Raw genomic sequence first — 26,083 nt, 5'->3', positions numbered from 1 at the left:
AAATTCAGGTTAAAAACTTGTTGGGGCCGATTTTCCTCATTTTTATTTTGACTCTTGAAAGGATTCCTCAGGAGTGTTACATGTCCCTCTGCATTTCTTCTAGTCTGGTTCCTGGGCCTCCCTGTTTCCGACCCACCATCCCCTCAGTACAGACAGCACCCAGTGGAGGGGACCCAGAGGCTGAGGGTGGGAACAGCACCCCTTCCCACCTCACACAGCCCAGGCAGCGGCTCCCCCAGTCAGCACAGCTCTGGTGAGGAGCCCCTGGGAGGGTCCTCAAGCCTGCCTGCCCCCATTTCACAGAGGACACTGGTGGCCAGAGATGGGAGGTGACTTGCAGAGCTGGGCTAGGACGTAGGCCCTTCTGCCTCTTGGCACTGTTGCCGATCAGCCCAAGCTGGGGGAGCGCCCTGCTCACTCACATGCCAACATTCACGGTGCCCACTGACTGCAAAACTCAGTCTCTTTGCAGGCTCAGTTCCAGGGCCTACAGGGCTCTATTTGCCTACAGTGCTGGATGCACAGGAGGTGCTCAGTAACTACTTGAAGAATGGAACTGGCATGGTGACTCGCGATGTGGCAGGAATTTCTCCAGCACATGAGGGCCTCGTCTAGCAGGTGAGGACAGAAGCTGGGAGGACACCTAGCCTGGTGGCTGCCTGGCAAATCCCCGCTGGGGGCTGGAGGCTGGGATGCCTCAGATGGCTCTTGCAGCAGTGACGACTCCCACTATTGTCAGCACAACGCCTTACGGTCAGTCTGGATTTCATTGTCCATGTGAGGACATGCTCCTAGAAGAACGGAAACTTCTCCCTCCAAAGCCACTCAGCCATTCCACTCACTCCTCAGCACCCCCACCAGGGGTAAATTGGAAGCAGCTTCCCAGAACAGCCCAAACCCTGCTGGGTTTCTCCCTAATAAGGGGACCTGAGCTCTGGGCTCTTCTTCATGGGACCAGAGATACTCAGACCTGGCAGCCCCCAAACTGAATCCCAATGCAATCACTTATCTTCCTGCCACGTGGCCATCAGGCTTGAATGCCTTTGATGTTGGGAAGCCCATTACCTCCTAAGGAAGGAATAACAATACTGATTGCTCTCAACAGGCCATGCACCGTGCAAAGTGCCTAACCCATGAATGGGAAATGCCCCCTGCCCCAGCACCTCTTCCCAGTCTTGGTCTTGGTTCTATTCTCCGAGACTGCAGAGAACAGGCTGCTCTTTCTGCCCCCAGGCAGCCCTTCTGATTCCTGCATCCATGAGCTTCCTTTTGCCCAGGCCAGCTTAAGTCACTCATTAACAGGTGTTTGCTGGCACCTACCATGGGCAGGCCCCAAGCACCTGGAATACAGTGGGGAATAAAACAGACGAGGCCCCTGCTCTCTCAGTGGTGACATTCCTCTATCTTGTTGCCAAGATAACAACTTGGTAAATAAATGCAGGAGCTAATTTCGGGTTGTGACAAATGCTATAAAGGAAATGAAGCAGAGTGAGTGACAGTGATGAGGCTAGCCTGGGCTATTTTAGGTGGGGTGGTGCTAGGGGTTGAACTGTGACCCCCCAAAAGATGTTAAAGTCCCAACCCCAGAGCCTGTGAATGTGACCTTATTTGGAAGTAGGGTCTTTGCAGATGATAGCTAAGATGAGGCCATTAGGGGGGCCCTAATCCATATGACTGTCCTTATAAACAGGGGCAAGATGGACACAGGGACGCTCACGTGAGAATGCCACGTGAACACTGGAGCTATGCTGCCACCTGCCAAGGAACTACCAGAGGCCTGGAAGGCCTAGAACAGATCCTCCCCGAGCACCTTCAGAGGGACTGTGGCCCTGCTGATGCCTCGATATTAGACTGCTGGCCTCCAGGACTTAGAGACAGTACATTTCTGTTGTTCAAAGTTTATGGTACTTTGTGATGGCAGCACTAGGAACTAACATGGGTGGTCAGGGCACTGCAGCAGTTCCTTCAAAGGCCTTCATGTGACCAGCTTCCCAGCCCCCATGCCACCTGGAGACCTGTCCCAGGGGTCACTGAATGGAGAGCAGTGCTCCCTCCTCTCCCCTCCTTGATATGGAGGTTGCACCTTTGTTGATGAGACCCCATGGCCCACGAGGTTTCTGGCCATAACAGCATAAGCCGCAGTTTCCTACACGTGATCAACTGAGCGCCTGCCATTCCCGAAACCTGTTCTCCTGGAACTCCTATTAAATGATACTCTTGGGCAAGTGATTTTTTTTTAGACCCAGTGATAGGCCCATTACATTTCTGGAGTTATTCGCAGCCATTATGCCTTCAGCAAGACCCTCCTGTAAGAGCAGGTTTCACACATCCACGGTATCTTACTCTTCTGCAGGCATTTTCCTGCCTCGGTGGCTTTTCCTGTGTGCTCTCCTCTTTCCCTCATCTCTGCCTCCTCAAATCCCACCTTCCCTTCAGAGCCACCCCGAGGCCTCCCCAGCACCCACCTGCCAGGCAGCATGAACAGTTTTCACCTTCACACATTTGAATCGTGTAGGAGCCTTTTCTCCCTCTTCAAAACCCCCAAATATTTGACTCTATTTTCCCAGTGTCTTCCACGAGCCTGGGAGCTTCCCAAGGGTAAGCACGGCATCTCAAGTCATGTCTATGTCCCCGCACCTCCCCCCGTACCAGGGAATGGCCAACGTAGGGCTTTCCTCACCTCAGATGCTCAGAAGGTATCTCCCAATAAGATGCTCTCGAATACAAAGAACCCCAGCAGCTACATGATTCTATCCTCTAAAACCTTCTCATTCCCTATGGGCTCCTTATTGGTCCAACCCCAGTGGCTTTTTCCTGAGAGCCTGCTTTTCATTTGCTACACAAAATGGAGAGAATGCAGTGGACTCTACAGTAAGAGGCCTTAGCACTTCCCCTGGGCCAGGTGCCCACGCCCCCCACCTCCACCCCGCCCTCGCCATGGGGTGACACCACCCCTCCGCTCTGAGCTTCAACAATGCCCCCAGACGGCCTAAGACCTGCCACAGTGCCCCACAGTCCAGCCCCAAACCCAGCCTCACGATTCTGGAGAGTGGGGGGATCCGGGAAGCCCAGGAGCCAAAGGCCGCGACGCCACCCAGCAGGTAGCCGAGGATTTCAGTATTGTCCTGTGGGAACAGGTGATACACTCAGCACCCCCAAGGAGACTACCATGCATCCCAGACCAGTCCTTTTCTGCTTTTAGTAGGTTCCTCCCAACAAAGACAAGGCCTAACCCTGCCCCGCCCACACACACCTGAGGTGTTTGTTGGGACTGTGAGGAGGGAAGGGACCTGCACTCCCCCACGTTGTACCCCCAACCCCAGCTGGCTCAGCCTCACCTGCAGCACACTTCCCAGCAGCCTCCGCTGTGGCCCTTGGATGGGGCCTGAAGCCTTCGGGACAGCAGCCCAGAGAGCCCAGCCCGGGCCCAGGCTCAGGGGCAGGGCCAGGGCAAATATGCTGGCCCTGAGCCGCCGCCTCCTCTTCCTGTCCTGGGAGCCCTGACCTGCAACACACACCAAAGTCCTACACAGCTCCTGGGATCTGGAGGAACTTGATAGGTAGCTGCTGGGAAGAACGGGTGTCGACCCAGTCCCCGTGCCAGACCAGGTCCTCCCCACCGGTCAAGGCCCTGTGGTTGCGCCACCCACACTTCTGCCACGACGGGCGCTCTTCTCCTATCTCAGCCCTCTCACAGCATTTGGTGTTTCGAGGCAGGGTGCCATTATCCCTTATCATAAGTACCCGTGCACACAGCATCACCTCTCCTAGTCTTGTGCCCTGAGGGCAGCCACTGTGCCCTAGCAGTTTCTACAATCTCCTCAGAGGCCGGCACAAACTTGGTGACTGTATCAGTGAGTGAACATGTTTGCGCCAGCGTGCCAAAACCGGGAGCGGGACACGGAGCAGCATCTTTGAAAGTCTCCTTGAAATAGAAGACATACTCCTCCGAACAATCCTAATAAGAACAATTCTCCTCGGGGTAGCATTGAGCAGCTGAGGGCATCTTCTATTAATTACCCCACCGATGCAAGCGTTTCCTGTTTGGACAAGGTCCAAGCCTATTCCTGCCCCTTCTCAAGAAAGCTCCCGTCCCACACAACGGACTTCTCATCCCATCTCGGTCACTTCCTGCTCTGCCCATGCCCACTCCTGGTATCCATTTCAAGAAGCTGTGAGGCTTTGTTCGGCCACCCCAGACGTGCCCACTGACATCATGCGGCCAAGCCGGGCACCATCCCTCTTCTTGACCTTTGCCCACGCTGTTCTTTTCACCTGGAATCCCCAAAGCTACAGTCCCAATTCCAATGCCACAGCCTTTCCTGACACCCGCAGCCCCTTCTGTCTTCTGGTTGCCCTCCTCACTAGCAGCTCCAAGGACTGTTTAGGGCCCTGTCTCCCTCCTCTGTCTGATGTCAGGGAGCTCGTTCATTCTCTGCCAGGCAGGGGCCCAGCCCGGGGCGGGGGATACCAGGAGTGGGCACTCAGCATGCTAATGAATGAGTAGGTGAATGAAGACAGGAACAGATGGCCACACACTCACCTGAATTAGACTTGGAGTTGGAGCCACAGACCGGGAAGAGAATGAACACAAAGTTCACCAAGTCAACAGCTGCTAGGTAGGCACCAGTGAAAACCTGGGAGCAAATGGAAATAGAGTTGGTGTTCAAACCTTTTTCAGCAACCACAGCACCTGTCATCCCGGATGTCCTCTACCACATGTATCCCACTGATAATAGTGCTTCCAGGGATGACGCCCAACCCCAAGAAAGGTTGAGATCATGTCCATTTGACTGCTGAGGAGATGGGGGTGCTTAAATGACTAATCTCGAGGAATGAAGCTGCCCATTGGTAGAGACAGCACAGGCACCCAGCCCTCCACTTCCTATTTCACACTCTCTCCACTGCACGGTGTAATCTCTGCTGTGTAACTTTGGCCCAGTCACTGACCTTCTCTGGGCCTCAGTTTCCTCATCTGTAAAACAGATAACAGTGTCTCCCTCACCATTAAGCAGATTACATGAGCCAATACATGGAGAAAGCTTAGACTAGCACCCAGAAGAAAGTAAAATGCACCCACTTATAAATGCATGAGCTAGTAGGGTAGTGTGATTACTGTTCAGAGCATGTGCTCTGGGATTTGTATCCTCGCACTACTACTTAGTAGAGGCTAGCCTTAGAGAAGTTATTTAACCTCTCTATGCCTCAGTTTCCACATGTGTAAAACAGGGATAATGAGAGCACCCATGTCACAAGATGACTTGGGGATTAGATGGGTTAATACATGAAAAGCCCTCAGTGTCAAGTAGGCAGTTAAGTATTTAACAAATGTCAACTATTACTATTGGACTCATTATATTCCATCAGCTATTGAGAATGGGCACCCAAAATGAGAGGTGATCTCTTTCTGAGGCAAGACTACTCCAAGCAGGGTCTACAACTCTCCCAAGCTGTGTCCCGACCACGAGGCTGCGCTCCTACTCCGTCCTGTCTGCCTGGGTAGGCACAAGGCCAGGACCAGCCCCTATGAAGTGGCCCTGCAGTGGAGCCTACAGAGTTTCTTGGGATACATGTTTAAGGATAGGCCCCTCCTACACAGGTTTGTGTGAGGGCCTAGACTTTGGGAAAACTTAAAACTGCTTCTCACTCACCCGAAAGCCCTCATCAACACCTGGGAAAGGATTCAGACACCGCTGCTAAAATCAATTAATACCAACAACCACTATTTACTGAGCATCTAATATGTGCCAGCTGCTCTTTTAAGGGATGGGAATATAGTAGTAAATATATATATATTTACTACATATTTACTATGGTAAATATATATATATATATATATATATATATATTCTTGTCCGTGTGAAGCTGGCATTCTAGTACGGGTTAACTACAATAGCAAAAAACATATACTCAGTACACAAAGTGGAAGGTGCGTTAGAGGGTAAGCTGTGGAAAAACCAGAGCAGGATGAGGTGGTCTCAAGAGCCCACGATGGAGATGAACAGATGGGCAGGGGAGGCCTTATTGAGAAGGGGGCTTCTGAGCAGAGTTGAAGGACGTGAGCAGTGAGACATGTAGCTGTCAGGGCAAGAACATTGGAGGGGGGCAGAAAGACCAGCAAGGGCACAGGCCCTGAGGCGACCTGCGCCTTACATGGGAAGGGACTAAGACGGACGCACCTGGATGGCAAGCTGTCTGGCCAGTACCGCCCCGACTGTGTCACACAGGCTGGTCAGAAGGCAGCACGCAGCACACAGCGCCGACTGGTCCTGTCCAGATTTCTTTGCACATCTCAGATAGAGAAGTCTGCGGGGACAGAAAGGGGTGTGGACGGAACATGTGAGCTGTGAGTTTGGGCTCCCAAAGCAGGTGTCTGAAAAGGGCAATTGTGACTGTCTGTCCTGATGAAGCACTTTCTCCCCCAGGTATTCAGCAGGTATTTTTGAACTTAGTTTACAGACAGGAAAAGAAAGGCTCAAAAGGCTCCCGGCCTGGGGCAGGAAACAGACCAGCCTCTCTAATGAAGAGGAATTTCTTTCCTCCTACAAATCTGGGCCACTCAAGTTCATGACCATCTTTCAGTGCTGACAAACTAGCTGTCAGGTTTTATTTTATGAAAGGAAACAGGAGGGTTATAAAAATAACCCAATCACTGCAGTTCACTGTAGAGCAGAATTAATTGCCTAAATTTAAAAAGGCAAATGGTTTCTTTGAAATTAAAGTGAAATCTTTCTAATCCACCCGTGTAATGGAGTGGCCAGCCTTCTACTGGCCCATATAAAAGTTGATTTCATTTTGGATACACGTTCTTTACAGACAGGGAGAGCAAAACTCTTGAAGATGCCAGGAACTTTGGGCTGACTTCCACTAGTGCCCCGCTCCCCATGGCTTGCTGGCTTCTAGCCCTTCTCCATATACCCAGGAACAAGCTCAGAAAGGCAGAAGCGATCTTGGAAGAACTTTGTTCTAGATGTTTCCCTGCTACATTTCTATGGAGAAACCAAGATACAGTTGCAGCTGTGGTTTCATTTCCTTTACCCCACAGGGTAGTACTCACTCTACATTGATAGGACCTTTCGTTCTGAGCATCAGCCCTTGGGCATCACGGATGAGGATGGAAGGCTGCTGGGTTTCTCCTAAACATCCCCTGACCTGCTAGAGGAAGCCTGAAGCTCAGAGTAGAAGCATCAGCCTTTAATTTGGGCCCTGGGCTCCTGAAACCGATTCAAAGCCAAGTAGTGAAGGTTCTAAATGAGGGACTCTCTGAGTTGGACCCAGATCAGAGATAATTTATCTCAACTGTCCCACTTGAAAGTGGAGAAAGCGGAGGCTTACAGTGAAAGAGGAGTTACTGGTGGGCCTTCTGACTTCATATGTGGAAGCTTAGCTCTGTACCCTGTTGCTCTGAGCCATTACCCATCTCTCTGGGGTCAGGGATGCCATGCTGACCCTAACCCAGCCTACACACAGCTTGGAGGAGATACAATCCCCAAGGACAAATGAGATTCAGGGATGGTGAAATCCTTAAAAGCAACAGGTGTGTCCACACCTAAGGCAGGGTGAGAAAGAGGACTCTGCTCCCAGACTAACTGGCTGGGCATTCTCGAGTTACTTATCCTCTCCAAACCTTGGTTCCAAGTCAGTTAAATGTCTACTAATGCAGATCTCAGAGGGTAGCTGTGACGAACAAATGAGATAATGCATGTAGAGGGCCTCATTTTCCATCCTCTGGTCTGGCTAGTTTAATTCTCACAAACCTGCCCCTTTCTGATAGGATCTGGGGTTTTGGTGCCATTCACTCTGGCAAGTTAGTTAACCTCTCAGAACTTCGATTTCCTGATCTAAATAGGGTAACAACAGCCCCTACCTCCTGGAGTTGTAGCAGGGAGCCAATGAGTTAATGAATGCAGCAGTAAGCCCACAGTAATCGTTCTAAGTGTCTTTATTCCTATTCCAGGGACTGGGTACTGAGGCTGCCGAATCTCTGAAACACTATCAAACACCTCAGGGGAATGTCCATCAAGTGTCTAAGGGGAGTTGGCACCAGCCTTCCTGGGGGTGGCTGGTCTTTTGTCCTCTGCCAGGGAATATTTGGGTGGCAGCATCCTTCCAAGCTTGGGAAAGGGTGGCTGAAGACCTGGAGGTCACCTTTAGCCAGACTTCACCCTTAGAATCCAGGTTAGGGTGATCACCTGTGAAACCGCTCCAGGTGCTGGAAAGGCCCAGGGCAAATTCTGTGGCCAGAGTCAGATCACCCCTTCCCCATTTCCTAGCTAAGAGGGCCTTGGGAAATAGAGACCAGAAACATTGTGGGACTTGTCCTAGGTCTTTGCCCTCTGCCAAGGGTTGGTGACAGAACTAGAGCAAGAATAACGATGTTCAATGAGCACTTCTTAAGCCCGTTAGCGGTACTCATTTAATCCTCCCTGCCATCCTATGAGTTATCATCCCATTTACGTGAGCAAAATGAGGCCGAGGCTTCTAGCTTGCCCAGCTCACCGCGCGAGCTAACGGGACAGGCGGACACCAGAACCCAGGGCCCTGTCCACCGCACCACCCAGCCTCCTCCTGGGCGCCCACGGCCCGGCCTCCCTGTGCGTGGGATCCGGGAAAAGTATCCACTTCAGTCCACGGCGAAACGTCAGTTTCGAGCCTGCCACTGCGCTGCCTTCTGCACCGCCCCTTCCTGCCCCTTCCCTCCAGGTTTCCCACGGGGAGTCCGCGGGCGGGGGAGGGAGTTCGCACCCCCCGCGGCGACCCGCCCCCACCCCGGCGCCGCCAGGTCCCGGTCCCCGTTACAGCGCGTGGGCGGCGATCCAGCAGCAGGCGGCGCAGACCCACAGGCCGAAGGACACGCAGACGCGGTGGCGGGCGAAGCAGCGGTCCAGGTAGCCCCAGTCCCGCAGCGCGGGCGGCGCCTCGGGGGCGGGCGCCTCCCCCATGGCGGGCTCGCCTCCGCGACCGGCGTCGGAGCCCCCGCGTGGCGGCCGCAGAAGCCGTGGGCGCTGCCGCCCCGCGCCCCCTTCTCCGGGTCCGGCCCCGCGGAGCGTCCCGACGCGGCGGGCAGTGGGTGCGCCCAGCTCTGCGGGCCTGGGCGCCGGCGGCGGCGGCCGAGACTCGAGGCTCAAGTTTCCGGGACCGCGCTCTGCCCCCCCCTCGCGCTATTGTCGGGGTCGGCGGGCGAGAGGCCGCCCCCCAGCGGCGGGAGCCGCGAGCTGCCTGGGCACAAAGGCTGCAGCCCCGGCCCCCGCCCCCGTGACAGCTGCAGGGGCGCGGCCCCAGCCGGCCCGCGTCGTCGGCACCCACCTCCCCAGGCCCGGTGGCCCGAGGGGAATCCAGTGACCTGTCGGGTCACTTTAAGGCACTTTGTCCGCCCATCAATCCACCACATTTTTTGAGCCAAGCAATTAACGTACTTTGCGTCTGGCGAAGCGCTTGGGCGCCGGGGATCCCGCGGTGAGCGGGGCGTGGTCCTGATGGTCACAGGGTACGATACAAAGGCGTGTGAGGAGGCCACGAAGGACAAGATAAACGCGCTGGGAGGCAATCCCCTTACCTCTTCTCACTCTGTTCTGAAGCTGGACCGGCACCCTCCGCCACTCCGTCAGCCAAGCCTGGCTCTGGAAGTCATCCTAGACCGCGACCCCAGCAGCCAAGGAGCCCGGTGAGTTTTGCAATCTGTCCCTTTCCATCCAGCCACTCTGCCACACAATTCAGGTATACAGGGCTGCTTTTCTTGAAAACAAACTATTATAATTTTTTAAATTTCCTTGTTGATTTTCATAATGTTTCTTAAAGAACATGACTGTGTCGTTTCATTGTTTTCCCTTTCTGGAGGCAGGAAGGGCATGGCCTGTGGACACTGGCAAATAGCAGAGGTACTGCACTGAGGGTCGGACAGGAGGTGAGAGAGGCAGCCCGCAGCCCAGTCATGAGGGGTCGGGACTTCACCCTGTAGGAAACACTTAGGGTTATGTATTCTAATCAACTCCCTCCCTGCCTCCCAAATTCTCCCAGCACCTTCCACAGGGCTGTGCACAGGATCAGTCCCTAGGAAGTGAATCAGTTCCTTTACCAGGCTCCCCCGAGCCCGGCAGCTGCCCCACCCAGAAGCTAATGTTTTTTGGCCAAGGTCCTGAGTTTGCTGAAAAGAAAAACTAACAAGAGGGTCATAACACATGTCCTCCCTCCACGGCTCATAGGCATTTCCTATTGGCAGAGGCACAGCACCCACAGCCATTGTCAAGAAGCAAGGGCTGCGGCAACCTGGGCAGTCCAGCAGGAGTGGGCAGCCACTGGTGGCCATAAATCCCAGCCACCTGGGGGAGAGAGGCTCAACAGCTTTCTCTTCTGAGGATATGTTGCCCCCTGCTAATGTTCTTGTAAAATGCATTATTTGGAGGAAGGGCTCACATGCGTTTGATGTACCTGCTATAAATGTAGAAAAATTAATTCTAAGAGCATGCATTTTGAAATAATGGCACTTCCAAGTTTTAATCAATTCCATTGTGGACATGTTGGAGTGTCATGATTGAAGCAGGTGGTAGGACTGCTGGGGTCCTGGGTTCTATCTAAAACTCTGTCATCAACACACTATGATCTTGTGAAGTTTCCCCCCTCAAGTTCCTGATTAATAACATCTGATTGCTGAAAGTCATTTACTTCACAATGCTTAGAAGCTAGGCACGGGCTAATGGAGCTAACAGATGTTGAAACATTACATCAAGGAAAGCCCTGAATTTTTTTTCCCCCTTCTTCCACCTTCTCTCCCCCCACCCCACTCAAGTTCAAGCCATTGTCTCTCAGTCTAGTTGTGTAGGACACAGCTCCCTGGCCCATGCTGGTATTATGAGCCTTGCGCTCCCCCCGGCTGAGGCAGTTGGTTGCCAGTCGTCGGTTGGCTGCTCACTGCACCTCTTTGCTGGCTGCGGGCCACTCATGCTGGCTGCCAGCCACCCACGCTGGCACACAGTTGCCAGTGGCAGCACTCAGCAGCCCACGGCAACTTATGCCAACCTCTGGCTGTGCAGCTCAGCTCCAGGGAGAGCTGTTGTTCACAATCTTAGCTGTAGAGGGCGCAGCTCACTGGCCCATGTGGGAATCGAACCCACAATCTCCACCTTAGGAGCACGGAGCTCCAACCACCTGAGCCACGTGGCCCGCCCAGCCCTGCATTTTTAAAGAGTTAAATCTCAATGAATGCTGTCCAATATAACAGCAAGGCAACTCATCTTTTAAAGAGCCAACTACATAGAATGCAGTACTTGAATATTTGCATTGAAGTAATTATTGAATGGAAATGTAAGTTCTCACTGCAGTTTACAATTCGGAAAGAAACAAGCATCCTGCCAAGTTCCTATATGCCAATATCGGAGCCGGATAACCTCACTTCCCAAAAGCCAGCAAAGGCAGAGTAAAATCAGAGACTTATGTTTCTGTTAAATGGGGTAACGATTTGTTTCTGGTCTCCCAGTATAATTCTTCTGTCTGTTCTTCTGAATGGCCCTGAGCCCTTGTATTTAAGTGTCTTCTGACTCCCAATTGCTTATTTTGAAAAATTTCAAAACTACAGAAAAGGTGAAATTGGGATTCACCAATTAAACACAACAGACAACAAATAGTGGAAATTAAGTGTGAAAATTTTGAATGAATTTCCTCACTTCTCCACAATGACTGAAGAAAGGGAAAAGCTATGAAAAAAAGGAGGCACAAAATAGACATCGGGCTTGCTGCCAAATTTCCCACTTTATCCACAAGAAAACATATGTTGCTATTGGCTTCTTGACAAAAACCTCCACTTCCTTCTAATTTCCTGAAAAGTAAACAGATGACAGATGTATAACAGGTTATACTCTAAAAGGGAGGCATATTCCTTGCAATAAAATGGTGTGAAACAATGTCAAAACAATGAAGTGTTAATGATGATGGTAGTTTGTGAAGTCTAAAGTACTAACCTTTATAACAAGGGTCGGAATACTTTAAAAAAATTGTAAGGGATACTTAACAAGACATATTCTGGGCAGGAGCAAAGGTGAAAATAGAAACTCCCCTTTCAGGGTGTCCTAGTTTGGGTTCCTTAGACTCTAAGTGAAGGACTTAGGTTTAGCTGGTTTGTTTGGGAAGCAATTCCATGAAGCAGAAGTGAGGGAGTGAAGCAAGTGAGACAGAGAAGGGCGAAAAGCAATGAAGGGGAAGTTAATGAGATGGTTTTAGCTCTGGGCACGCAGGGCTCAGTGCCACTTAGGGTCTAGTGAGGAACATGTAGCACGTACACACTGAGTGACAGGGAAGCTGGGGTGCTTACCAGCCAGGCCCAGCTCCTCACCAGTTGGGGGTTGCTCTCGGGTGTTAAGCACCTGGCCCTGGTAGACAGCCCCACGTGCAGGCCGAGCCAGCTTCTGTGGTGCAGGCCAGCAGAAAACAGCGCTTGCAGGACAGCTGTCAGTTTGCACGGGAACGCTCCACCAGCGCAGCAGGGGAGCTCAATGTAGGCTAAGGGACGTGGGGTTGGATGGGGCATTTCCGCAGACATCTCACCAGTCATACTTGCTAGAAAATGGAGTCAGATACTCTTTACAATTGTTCCACGTTCATGAATGTTAAATATCAAAGGTATACATCCAGAAAGGAGCCCTAACATTTATGTTCCATGTTTGACAAGGGTGCCAAAACAATTCAATGGGGAAAGACTAGTTTTTTCAACAAAACGTTGGGACTATTGGATAGCCACAAGCAAAGGAATGAAGTTTGCCCATCCCCTACCTCACATAGTATACAAAATTATATATAATATACAAAAATTATATATAATATACATAACATACAAAAATTAACTCAAAATGGACCAGAGACCTAAATGTAAGACCTACTCCTTTCTCCTACTCTTAGGAGAAAATCTTAGTAAATCTTAGGGGTAAATCTTAGTAACCTTGGATGTGGCAACAGCTTATTAAATATAACACCAATAGCACAAGTAACCAAATTCAAAACATAAATTTGGACTTCATCAAAATTAAAGATGTGCTTCCAAAGGTGTTACCAAGAAAATGAAAAGACAATCCATTCAATGGCAAAAAATATGTGCAAATTATATATCCAATAAGGGACTTTTATCTAGAATGTATAAAGAACTTTTGTTAAAACTTAGTAATAAAAAGACAAATAACCCAATTAAAAAATGGGCAAAGGACCTGAGTAGACATGTCTCTGAAGATATACAAGTGGCCAATAGCACATGAAAAGATGCTCAACATCATTGGTCATCAAGGGAATGGAAATCAAAACCATGATGAGCGACCGCTTCACACCCACTAGGATGGCTAAAACAAAAAAGACAGTAACAAGTGTTGACAAGGATGTGGAGAAATTAGAACTGTTGTACACTGGGTGGGAAATGTAAAACGGTGCAGCCACTTTGGAGAACAATCTGGCAGCTGCTCCAAAGGTTAAATAAATATATAGCAATTCCAATGGCCCAACAATTCCACTCCTAGATGTATACCCAGGAGAATGAAAAACCTATGTCCACACAAAAACTTGTGCACAAATGTTCATAGCAGCATTATTCCTAATAGCCAAAGGCGGAAACCTAAATGTCTATTAACTGATAAATGGTGTGGTATATCCATTCAATGGAATATTCAGCAATGAAAAGGAATGAAGTACTGATGCTACAACATGGATAAACCTCGAAGACATTAGGCTAAGTGAAAGCCAGTCACCAAAGGTCACATAGTGTATGACTTCATTTATATGAAATGTGCAGAATAGGCAAATCTGTATGTAAATTAGATGAGTGGTTGCTTAGGGCTGGGGGGATGAGAGGATTGGGGGCTGATTATTAAAGGTACAGGGTTTCTTTCTGGGGTGATAATGTAGCATTGATTGTGGTGATGGTTGCACAACTGTAAATATACTAAAAACCATTGAATTGCAGTGAATTTGCACGAATGTGAATTATCTCAATAAGTATGTTATAAAAATAACCAAGAGCATGGAAACATATATGATCACTTTTTTTCTAAAAAGTCTTAATGTTTTAGCTATGGCACTATTATAAAGCCAAACTTATTCTAAGTCAGTACATGCTTTGTCCATTCAGTATGAGTTTCTGTCATATGCCTGTGCCTGTTTAATAAATGGAACAAAGTATGCTTTCGTGTGCCAATGCTTGTTCCTCTCCTGTCAGGAACTTTTTATTTAGACTGCCTCTAGTCTCAGATAAAAAGGAATGATTGGAAGCAGATTGTTATAGGCGGAGAAACACGATGGTAGAACATCTTCAGCTTTGCTTTCTCTATCTGGGTCTACCTCCGCGTTGATCTGAATAACCGTTCATCCGATACTTAAATGAAGAGTTAGAACACACCTATTCCTCTCCTGTATCAATCCTTCCTTGGCTTACCCACTGCTTTTGAGAAAACCTCCAGAATCCCTACACAGGCTCGAAAGCCCCTGGGACTGGCTCTGGCTAACTCCCATCCTGCAGTGCTGCTTCCTGCTTCAGGGCCCTGCTGTCCCCAGCATTTTCTACACTGCCCTTCTTGCCATGGTACGTGGTCAATAAATATTTATTAAATTAATGGACAAATGTAATTTTTTTTATCACCCAGATTCAGCACATTTTCAAATGTATCTTAAATACTTATGGACACTTGAAGGCTTCTTAACTCTGAATTCATGGGTGAACTTTGAGTGGGTCTGTAAACCTTCTGATGTAGGTCACGGAATTGTGTATGAGCATGTTTTCTGGAGAAAGCATCCATAACTTTCATTATTTACAAAAACATCTGACACAAAACAAGGTAATGATCCAAGTTAAGGGAATAATGAGTCTCAGAGAAAAAGGGAGATTAAAGTGAGAAGCTGAAACAGCCATAGTGTATTATCAACGTATTAGATGAATGTGACTGTAAAAGGTAAACTGCCCTTCTTACTCCTGATGGTTGTAAGTACTAAGGACATCAGGGATCCCTAAAACGAGCGGATTTTATTGAGACTGCCTGCTCTCACTCCCTGTAGGTTAGCTATAGAAAAACACATGCTTCCCTCTGCAGCAGTGGTTCAGAGGGAACCATTCCAAGATCTGATACGCCTTCCACCCTATCAGGAGTGTGTTGGGTATGTGTGTGAGGTTGAGAATCACTAATCTGAATGCATTCAAAAGAATCCATCTAAAATCCCACTCATGTTTTTGCAAATTAAAACTGTTTAATGAACGTGGAACATCCAAATAGCAATCTACATAAACCAATAAAACATGTTAGTGGCAATCTAATCTTGTCAAAAAATTCCCAACTTACAAATGCACTTGTGTATATGTTTGCACAGACATCATTCATTCCTTCCTCTTAAATTCAGCCTTCTGCAGGAGGAGGTTTCTGGGGCTCCAAGATTAGGCAAAACTGGTGCTCCGAGGAGCCCGCAGTGTTAGATACTGACTGCCAGGTGTGGCTGAGCCCCCGGGTCCACAGGCCAGGTCCGTGCTATAGCACCACAGGCGAGGAGCAGCTTCTGTTCTTCTCCGGATGTAGATGCCATTTCTGTTGCAGCCCAAGTTCACGTATCCAGGTGCTTATAGAGTCTACGACTTTTCTCTTTTTTATTTCTGTTGCCATGTTTTTTCCAGGGCTTCCCGGTCTCACTCTCAGAGCTAACAGTAGCTGCAGTCACCAGCCCACTCCCAGGTTTGTAGCCCATCACAGCCTGGACTCCTTTGGTCAAAGCTCTTACATTTTCCTAGCAAATGAGAGAAAATATTAGTTGAGGCCTCCGCAGTCTCCTTTAGAGGATATGCACAGTATTATTTATGGAGAACTCCAAGATGGTGGACTTATCTCTCCGTGATCCTCTTTTCTCTCAATTACTTAAATGATAAGTTTTCAGCACTGTCTTCAGTTCATTCTTTTTCCTCAACTTTATTTAGTTCCATAGCTTCACATACTATCTATAACTAGATTCATAATACTAGCGAATTTCTGAAAATCTCTACTTTGATATCGAAATTCAACCTGCTTCAATCTAAATTTAGTTAGAAATTGACTCTCCATGCTTTATTTCAGTGGGTGGTAGAAGAATCCGCCCAGCTGCCAAGACAGCACTCTGCCTTCCTCGTAATCACACACGGTTAGCCACTAAGTTCTGTTGACTCCAGTCTCCAGAATTTTGTTCCTCTATTTCCTTTCCCTTTCTATCCCCACTGCTCTACCCCTAGTGTTCATTCGCTGTCACGGGACCACTGCAGGACTCCTCTAACCCAGTGTCCACATTTGTACACGAGTTCTCTAATCATGTCTCTCTCTATTCCTGTCCTCACAAAATCTCTGATGGCTCCCTGTAGACCAGGGAAATCAAGTTCAGCTTCTGTTGCAAGGCCACCTACAACACGGGCTCTTTAATGACAAAGCCCACATACCCACACCTTTATGCCTTTGTTCATGCTACTCCTTCTGCCTGGAAATCTGGTGCTCACCACTCCTTCCAGCTGGCACACTTTTATTTGTCCCTCAAAGTCCAGCTTTGAGGATACCACTGTCTCTCTAGCTTTTTCACTCACCCACTATGTTTCCAGCCCCAAGATGAACTGCTCCACAATCTGTTCACAACATACTTCACTTATACCTCTGTTCCAGACTTAACATGTCATGTTAACTTGCCTGTCTCCCCTTGGCTAGAATGTGCTTTACTCTCAAAGCAACAATTGTGTCTTACTTACTCATTTTGATATCCCAGGTCCTGGAACAGTAGCTGGCACATAGTAAGTGCTCAAAAAATTTTTTGTAAACTTGTGATTTCATTTAAGTAAAACAAAACAACTAAACTGATTTTAAGTTTACTTAGTAGAAAAATAAATCCAATATGACTTGTAAGCATAAAGCAGTATCTCATGATCTTCTTAAAACAGTAAACCATTACTCTAGAGCCTAAAGCTTAGATACAAGATTATAATTAACTATAAGTTCTCAGCTTTCTTGTACATGACCTTTAGAAACTTTTTATATACACTTAAAACTTCAACTTAAATGCCCTGTATGATAGGCCCAAGAAAGAACCTGTAATTTTCTGCCTATTGGTAAACTTTCTTCTAAATATTGGCAGACTTGAAAATAATTCGACAATCTAAGTTCCAGCCCTGCTTTGATAAAACAAATGTCCCTAGGTAAGTCACTTCGCCTCCCTGAGTCTCAATGTCCTCAGTAGCAAAATGGGGATAACAGTATCTGCGTGGATAACAATACCTCCCCAAGCTCACTGTGTGTGGCACACAGATACGGCACCACACAAATACAGAAAATCATTCTCTGGCTACCCCTACACTCCCCTTTCCTTTGGTTATAGTCACAAAATCATTTGAAAAATATATTAAGTACAATTATATGATTTAACTCTTCTGTACATGAATTTGTTCATTAAAATGCTATATGCAATTGTATCTGTGATGTGTCAGATGGGTATTACACGTATCGGAGTGATCACATTGTAAGGTATAGAAATGTCTAATCGCTGTGTTGTACACCTGAAGCTAATACTGTATGTCAACTGTAACTGAAATGAAAAAAAAAATTTTAATTGTAGCTTTGTAAACAACTAAAGTTATTAAATATGTGTTGGCTCAGAGAAAAAACAATCCACAAAATGGGAGAACATATTTGCAAATCATAAATATGATAAAGGCTCATATCCAGAATATCTAAAAAACTCTTACATCTCAACAACAGACAGTCCTCCAAAGAAGAAATATGCATGTGCCAATGAGCACATATAAAGGTGCTCAATACCACAAGTCAGGGAAACACAAATAAAAATCAGGAGATACTACTTCGCACATGCTAGGATTGGCTAAAATAAAAAAGACAAAAATATTGGCAAGGATGTGGAGAAATTACAACCCTCATACATGCTGGTGGGAATGTAAAATGGTGCAGCCACTTTAAAAAGTTAAACATGGAGTTACCGTATGACCCAGAAATTCCACTCCTACCAATATACCCAAAAGAACAAAAAATGTATGTCCACAAAACCTGCAAATGTGTGTTCACAAAAACAGCAGCCTTATTCATAGTAGACAAAAAGTGGAAACAACCTAAATGTCCATCAACTGAAAAATAAACAAAATGTGGTCTATCCACTCAATGAAATACTGTCCGACAATAGAAAGGAATAAAGCACCGGTACATGGATGGACCTTGAAGTCACGAAGCCAAGGTAAGGAAGCCAGTCACAAAAGACAGGCATAGTGTATGATTCCACTTACAGAAAACGTCCTCAACAGGCAAAGCTGTAGAGAAAGTAAAAGAAAGTGGTTGGCAGGGGCTGGGCAGAGGGGAATGGGGAGTGACTGCTAATGGGTATGGAGTTCTTTTGTGGAGTGATAAAAAAAATGTTCTAAAATTAGATAGTGGTTGCAGTTACACAACTCTGTGAGTATAATGTAAACTACTGAATTGTATACATTTTAAAAGGGTGTATTTTATGTGTGAATTGTATTCCAATAAAGCTGTTATACAAAATGTGTTCGATGAGAAATTAAGAACAACTTTAAAACTTACTTGATGGAAAAAAGTTTTGTCTACTACATTTTCAATCTGTTTTGCTTTTTTATTTCCACCTGACTGTAGTTTCATTCCACCACCATTCCATTTGTTCTCTCGTAGTCGCTGGTGTTGATACTGAAAGGTCACGGGATCTCTTCCAGGAGGAGGGTGACAGTACAGAAGTTTACCCTACAAGGATAGCATGAATAATAACAGTACATTTGAAGTGCCACCTGTGTTACCCCAGAAAGAAAGAGACCTCAGACAAGGCATCGCCAACCAGACGCACTCCGAAGGAGCTTTCTGCTTTGCCCTTAAGTTAGCTGAGCTGAGTTTTGGTCAACTGCCACTGAAGAGTCCTAACCAACATACAGATGATGCTCCTCAGCCTTCCAGAGGCCTCGATCTCCCTGGAGCCCCCAGACTAGAATCAAATCTTTCTTCCCTGTGCTCCTTTTTACCTCGTTTGCATTTCTACTCAAGTATTCTTCAGTACATGTATGTGACTTATGTTATTTTCCAAAGCCAGAACCAGGACATAATCAGACATTATGAATGAACTCATGGGGATACTGGGCTAATTGCAATTGTTCTCTGGGTGCAGATTGTTTTCTTTCCACAACACGCACTTAAAAAAAACTGTGATTGTTTTTAACTCATCTTCCTATCCTCCACAGTTCTATAAATTGTAAGTGAATAATTTATCCATATAAATATTCTATTAACTATTTTCTTTCTGAATTGAAGGCAAGAGAATATGGCTGTCCACTTTGACTGCTATGCTCTAAGAGCCCCGCAGATGTGGTATTGAGGAGGGAATAAAGCCAAATCATCAAACCAGCCATCCCTGGGATCCTGTAATGCTTAGTTGTGGATTTGTGGAAAGAATTAAACTTCATACATAAAAATTATTGGGGGCTAATTACATGCCAGGCACTGAGCTCAGTGGTGTGTGTATCTCCACACACATACATTGGTCCAATTTATTTTCCATAATAATCTCATGAGATAGATACTTTTAATTCCTATGCCATTGATGAGGAAAACCAAAAACTTCGCATGACCTCATCTGTAACATGAGAATAACCTCATAGACTTGTTATGTGTTTTTAATGAGACAATACATGTAAAACATTTAGAACTACTCCTAGCAGGGTTAGCTCTGAGTAAATGTTAGCTATTATTATTGTTACTTTATAAGTGTAGGGAGAAAAGCACATATACAGCTGTATCACATGGGAGATTGTGCAACAGGAGATGGAAAAACCAGAGACATAAATTTATCCCTTTCACTGACAAGTGTTCGGAGAGCTTCACCTCTTTCATATTATGTCAGTCACTTGCATTTATATGATGCTAACTCCCCTGGATCAAGAGTACACCTCCAGTTATAACACAATCTCAATGAGAAAACATCCTTACAACCTAACAGGTTGCCATTTTCTAAGAACAGACCCTGAAGAGCCTTGCTTATTCCAGAGCAACAAGAAGCAGGGTTCACTTACACAGACATAATCCTTCAGGATGTAGCGTGCAGATCGAGGCTGGTCTGGCTGCCCATGTGCCGTCATGAATCCTCTCATACCTGTGAGGAGACATGAATTTTGCAAAATCTGAGTTAGAAGACAGAACATCACAACAAAGACAACCTAAGTGGTGGAAATTTAGTCCTTTCCCTTATTACACTATGCAGCCTTACTCTCTGTCTTTAAAAAAAATCAATTATCATGTAGAAAATATTTTGGTTAGCATTATAAAAACATTTGATAACCCAATTATCATGTAGAAAATCAATTATCATGTAGAAAATATTTTGGTTAGCATTATAAAAACATTTGATAACCCAGGAGAACAGACCATACTGTTCCATCTGATATCCCAGCACCACGTTGTGACAGACACATTCAACTACTCTCTACTCCATTTCTTTCATTTCAGTTTTAAACATTTATTCAAGGAGGCTACTTATAGAATGCTATGTTGTCAATATTATTAGCAAAACCAAAAGCAACAAAGCAAGTTTTCTTCATCTAGATATATATGTATTTCCATACTTTTCCCAGTTTCCCAAATATACAACAAAGATCCCTTTAATAGAACTCAATTAGAAGGGCATGGCAGAGCACAGTGGGTAAGAATCCAGTCTTTGGAAGACAGGTTGGGTTCAGAACTCGGCTCCCTCACATACTACCTGTGTGTTGGCTCTTTCAATTTAGAAGAAAATAGTTAGAACCTTAGTTTACACCATACACAAAAGTACATTTAGACAGATTAAAAAGCTAAAGTTTTTTTTAAAAATAAAAGGTATTACAGGAATATAGTTTTATCCTTTTGGGATAGAGAAAGCCTTCCCAAGTAAAACAAGAAACCCAATCAAGTCAAAAAGGAAACAAAAAGTCTATTAAAATTGTTAACTTCTATAGGGCTAAAGAAGCCATAAACATGGGGAAAGACATTTGTGGCACGTGTAACAAAGACCTCCTACAAATTAAGACAAAACAATGTGTAGAAAAAGGTGATTCCTAGAAGAAATATAAATGACTAACACACGTATGCACAGATGCTCAGTTTCACTAATATTTAAAGAAATACAAATTAAATAGAAAATTATTTAGCAACATCTTTTAAAATGAACTGTTAGAAAGCATTCTTTATGGATGATGGTGATCTTAGAAACTGTACATGTGTGGTCATCCATTTTTACAAACCAGTCTTTTCCTTACTCTGATTTTATCAGACAGAATGAGATGAAAAATCTTGAAAGACTAGCGTTACTTTCAGTTTTATCTGGAAGTCAAATCAGAGGGGAAGTTTGGGAGAAAGCCCACCTCTCCCCGCCTTTCAGGCCAGCGCACTGGAGAGCAGTCTGGATTAGGAAACGTGGGGGCAGACACCGCCACGGGCAAGTCATTTCACGCCCTGATTTCAGATTACTTGTTTTAAGAAGAGGGAGGAGGGGTGCAGTGATCTTGAGTGTCTCTTCTAGCTCTATGATTTCTGTGACTATACCAGCCTCACCAGCAGTCCTTAGTATTTATCCTCTTTAAAGTCTCTCAACGAAGGTAAGTTCAAGGTCTGACTTAAGTGTGGTTCGTATCAAATCACCTTTCTCTGCCAGTAAATAATCAAATAAACTGAACTCCTTCCCCGCTGGTGACAATTCCTTTAAAGGCAAGTCACACATGCACAGAAATGTTTCTAACATTGCTATTTCTTTAGGTAGACACAGGTTTCCCCAGACCACCTTAAAGTTTGTATTTAAGGTAAGTACATCACAGTCAAATAGAGAAATGATAGGCTAAGATAACTCCCATGTAAAATTGGGGTAAAACATAGAAGTGGGAGAGCTGTGGACTCCTTTTAATGTCAAGCAAGGCTTACGAGGGACTGATGGAAGGGGAAGGACGTTTGTGTCCCTACCCTAACCAAGCTCTGTCGAAATCTCTGAGGACCTTCCCTTCTGATACTCTCCTCGTAACTCTCTTATCCTGCTGTGATAAGCATACTCATTTTCTTCCCAACATCCCTTTACTTCCCTCCTGGGGAGAAGACTCTGAAAAAGCCAACACAGCATCAGATCAGAACCCCTGCGTCTACACTTGGGTACCATCAAAGCGGTGAATGGCTTAAGGGCTTTTTCTTTAGAAGCCTATGGTAGCTGATGCCAGGCCCTGTGCTCCCTGGGGGAGCTTTTACCACTGCCCACATCTAGGCCTCCTACAGGGAAAGGGCCTGAGACCAGGAGACCATGGGAAGACGTGTCTCCCCAGGGACTGGTTTCCGAGAAGGTTAGGAAGGGCAGACCTGGGGAACAGGCAAGGAACATAAAGCACCTCCTTCTCTAACTCTAAAAAGCACTTAACACACTGAAGTAAAATATCACTCAGGTAGCGCGCAGCTCTCCCTCCTTTACTGCTGGACCCTGAAATCACCAGCAAATCAGCTACCTGAAGGCCACTTCATAGGCAAGGCCAACAGAGAAAACAAAAATATCAACCCTGGAACACGACACGACAGGTGCTTACAAAAAATTCTGAATTTGTTATCTTTGCAGAGGAATATTTCTGTCATTAAATGTATTATTTTTTGTTCAAGTTTTAAAAGAAATCATAACTCACATCCGTAAGCTGCCAATAGTTCTTCTGATGTTGGAGGCCTACTGGGGTCTTCATCCTCTCTAGGCTTTATGATGTCAATGCCATAGGTAGCTTCCAATACATGTCGAGGAATATTCTGGCAAATGTAATCTTGTCAAGGAATCCATTCCCGTGAACTGACCCCCTCCTTCCCATGGTATCTGACACATGCTTGTAAGAATAAGGTACTTCAACACTTCTATGGCAAAACCTTTTCACCTCTCCAAGAGAAGTAGTCATTCATCTAAAAAGACTTTTCTCTTAAACAGAGGCTCAGACTCCAATGATCGCTTCCAAATGAATTATTTTAAAATATTATCTCTGAAATACACCTTAAAGATGACACATTTTAACCTAAATAAACATCAGTTTGTAAGACGATCCTAATTCTGACCCAAGGCACAGAGAATCTGTTTCTGATCCTTATGACCATGCTAAAAGAGGTTGTTTTCCTTCCCTTGTCTAACTACCCACACATTTTTTCCTTAAGCCATTATAACATTCTATCTTGTACTAGGTATTCATGTACACGCTCCATATCCCCGACAGACTGAATCCTGAAAGGGCAGGATCCATGTCTGATTCACACCTGTATCCTCCACAAAACCCAAACTAACCTAGTTTGCAATAAATGTTCTGAGATTCATCCAGGTTGCTATCCGGAGATTTAATGCGTTCTTTTAAACAACTGTATTCTGTTTTACTATATTTTACTTGTCCTGGTAAATGGATTCTTACTCATTATTCCTTACAGAAAGAGAAAACAATGTGGGGTAAACAAAAAGCTGAGGCCTTATGCGTGGTCAGTGAGGGCCGTGCCAAGAATCAGCAGGGCCTGGGATCTAACCCTACTCATAAACCAGCAAATTAGTGTGCCAGCTTCATGGCGCCTCGTGTCGGTTTCCAGCACCCCTGAAACAGTAACAGACTAACGTGTTCATTTGTAAGTAGGGTTAAATCTTAGACCCTGCAGTTCTTCACAGATCTATCTTTGAGTATGTTTTTCACACCAGGTAACATCCTAGTAACTTCACTTAATTCATGACGCTGCTGAGAGGCAGCAAAGTTCCTAGTCTGCACTTACTAGCTGTGAGATCTCAGGAAAATTATTTCACTTCTATGTGCCTTAGTTTCCTCAAGGTTGAGGAAATGGGAACAACAGCTGTATCCACCTCAAGGGTGGTTTTGAGAATTAAATGAGACATTAGTTGGTAAGTGTTTAGCAAAGTACAGAGCAAGCGTTTAATACATGTTAGCCAGAATGATGAAATTCTCAGGCGACTGTGAGGTACCTATTGTCACCCTCATTTTATAGGAAAGTCTCTGAAAGGTTAAGCAGGGTTTCTAAGGTCGCTCAAATAGTCAAATGGTAGTGTCAGGATTCAAACAGGTTTGTATCTGAGGCTGAGATCCCAGCCTGGGCTCCTCCATTTATACAAGGCTATCCCATTGCAATCAGGACATCATTTTCGAATTCTGAAGTCCTGACGTGATCACACTGGCTAAACCTGGGCAGACACTAGTAAGTATCTTCAATTTTCCATTCTCAGATATCAACCTTGAATCCATCAAATGCAGGGCCATGTCTAAAACAAACCTGAAGCCTTAATCTACCCATAATGACCAGAATCCTCGCAAAGCAGAAAGGATATCAGTGATACAGGCGGGATGTGATCTCTCATCTGGTCAATTGGGAGGATTCCATTGCAAGTCATCTCGGCCTTGGTGGAGACAAACGATGGCATCACCAGGCCTGGGCAGTCACATAAGCAGAGGCCAGGCTCCACGAAGAGAGTCTGAAAGACAAGTACGAGGTTTATGCTGGGCATAGGAAGGGAAAGAAGAGAAGCACATGAGTGGCCAAGAACTTCAAAAATACCCAAAGTGAGGAACTGGCTGAGAAGGAAATCCAGAGGCCGAGGCTGCAGACATAAATACCTGAAAATGCTTGGTGTGACCGGGCGTGGCAGACACAGACACTTTCTTGTTGCCCATGATGGTGTTGATTGTTGAACTCTTGCCAACATTTGGGTAGCCTACCTACAAGAGACTCAGAAATTACTCAGCAGTCTAACAGAACATGTATCAGAGATCTAATTATATAAATAGTGGCAACATTAGTGTAAGTGTCTGGCTGCTTCAGAAAATTTGAAACAGCTGCTATTTGTTGTCAGACATTTTCCCACCCTGTAGTGTGGGTGTAGTTAGTCAGACTCATTTCCAGGGATGAACAGTCACGCTAAGTACATTTTATTTTTGTAGGTATTGCTCTAAGAGCAGTTGCTATGGTCAAACTCCCCACCTGGTTCCCAGCTCTCCCTGCTTCCCCATCTAAAGGCATGTCACCGTTTCTGCTGCATCTTCCACACTGTGGGTAAAGCTGAGTATCATAGATATTCTCATCATAACATACAATTACTGTTAATTTTTAATAACATTAGCAAGTTTCTGTCTTGCTAGCTAAAAAATTTTAAAAGGAACAGTGAACTGATATGTGTTATCAAGCTACTAAAATTCTTCAACTACTCTTGGGTTCTGGGTGAAACAACATCCATTTTTTAACCTTTGCCTCTCCCTCAACAAATCTGAAATGTCATGTTGCCTCAGATCAAGCAGGATTATATAAAGGAAGACAAAAAGTTCTCAAATAAAATGACAAGCAAACTTTGTGCTCAAATTATACCATACTTGCTCCATGCTTTTTCTCAGGCTTTCCCCCAGGCCTCCAAATCCAATTTCCTCTCTTACATGGTTACAAGAATCCTCTATGAAGGTGACTGGAAGATTATAAAACACCTATTGCACTGAATATAAAATCCCCAACTTTCCACCTCTGTTACAAGACTCATAATGGACATACATTCAGCATTCCAGTCTTACCTCTCACCATTCAGCAAACTTCAGCCACATTCCATCACTTGCCATTCCACAAACACACTTTTCCATTCCCAGGGCTTTGCTTAAACATTTACATTTTGTCTCTCTGGAATGCCCCTCCATTGTCACTTGTCAAAATCCTTCTTTAAGATTTCATGTAACTGCTTATTAATGTCAGTATTCTTTTTTTTTTTGTCAGTATTCTTTTAATGTTTTGTTTATAGCATGATTAACATGATATATTATTGTATGTTTAAATGTTATTTGTTGGAGACTTTTGTTGCGGTCATCCTCCCCGCAAGCTCCCAGCAGGTTCCCTCATTATATACGCCTATAGGGAAGTGAACTTCCCTCTAATTCTCATCACACTTGCAATTATAAGATCTACGAGGGTGGGACTGTGTCTGTCTTGTCTACTGATTCATTGCTAGGGCCCCGCAGGATGCCTGGCATGTGACAGGTGATTAATAAATGTCTGTAGAATAAGGAAACTAACCTATGCTCAGGATTTCTAGAATAAGAAACTCAGAAAGGGAG

General features: G+C 45.7%; 2 protein-coding genes across 9 annotated transcripts in view; both read right to left on the bottom strand.

The window, feature by feature from the left end:
* The window catches only part of TMEM44 (transmembrane protein 44), a 33,607-nt gene extending 24,584 nt beyond the window's left edge, over window positions 1-9,023 (bottom strand). For 5 of the 7 annotated variants that reach the window (XM_081074225.1, XM_081074227.1, XM_081074229.1 and 2 more), the window contains exons 1-5: window positions 8,800-9,015; window positions 6,180-6,306; window positions 4,544-4,637; window positions 3,339-3,505; window positions 3,039-3,125 (exon numbers count right to left, since the gene is read on the bottom strand). In XM_081074225.1, coding sequence (XP_080930351.1) covers window positions 3,039-3,125; window positions 3,339-3,505; window positions 4,544-4,637; window positions 6,180-6,306; window positions 8,800-8,942 — 618 coding nt within the window. In that variant the 5' untranslated portion in view covers window positions 8,943-9,015. Of the gene's footprint in view, window positions 1-3,038; window positions 3,126-3,338; window positions 3,506-4,543; window positions 4,638-6,179; window positions 6,307-8,799 lie in introns of all 7 variants that reach the window. The other 2 variants (XM_081074224.1, XM_081074226.1) reach the window with 2 other exon arrangements.
* Window positions 9,024-15,190: 6,167 nt separating this feature from the next.
* Window positions 15,191-26,083, bottom strand: part of LSG1 (large 60S subunit nuclear export GTPase 1) — a 28,675-nt gene continuing 17,782 nt past the window's right edge. The window contains exons 9-14 of one of the 2 annotated variants that reach the window (XM_081074202.1): window positions 24,608-24,709; window positions 24,322-24,465; window positions 22,652-22,775; window positions 20,039-20,118; window positions 18,549-18,722; window positions 15,191-15,738 (exon numbers count right to left, since the gene is read on the bottom strand). In XM_081074202.1, the coding sequence (XP_080930328.1) occupies window positions 15,559-15,738; window positions 18,549-18,722; window positions 20,039-20,118; window positions 22,652-22,775; window positions 24,322-24,465; window positions 24,608-24,709 (804 nt within the window). In that variant the 3' untranslated portion in view covers window positions 15,191-15,558. Of the gene's footprint in view, window positions 15,739-18,094; window positions 18,278-18,548; window positions 18,723-20,038; window positions 20,119-22,651; window positions 22,776-24,321; window positions 24,466-24,607; window positions 24,710-26,083 lie in introns of those variants that run through there. The other variant, XM_081074203.1, reaches the window with a different exon arrangement.

The sequence above is a fragment of the Rhinolophus hipposideros genome, assembly GCF_964194185.1.
Source record: "Rhinolophus hipposideros genome assembly, chromosome: 2".
Classification (NCBI taxonomy): domain Eukaryota; kingdom Metazoa; phylum Chordata; class Mammalia; order Chiroptera; family Rhinolophidae; genus Rhinolophus; species Rhinolophus hipposideros.
Note: the sequence above shows the minus strand (reverse complement) of the source record. Positions and strands in the feature narration are given on the sequence as shown.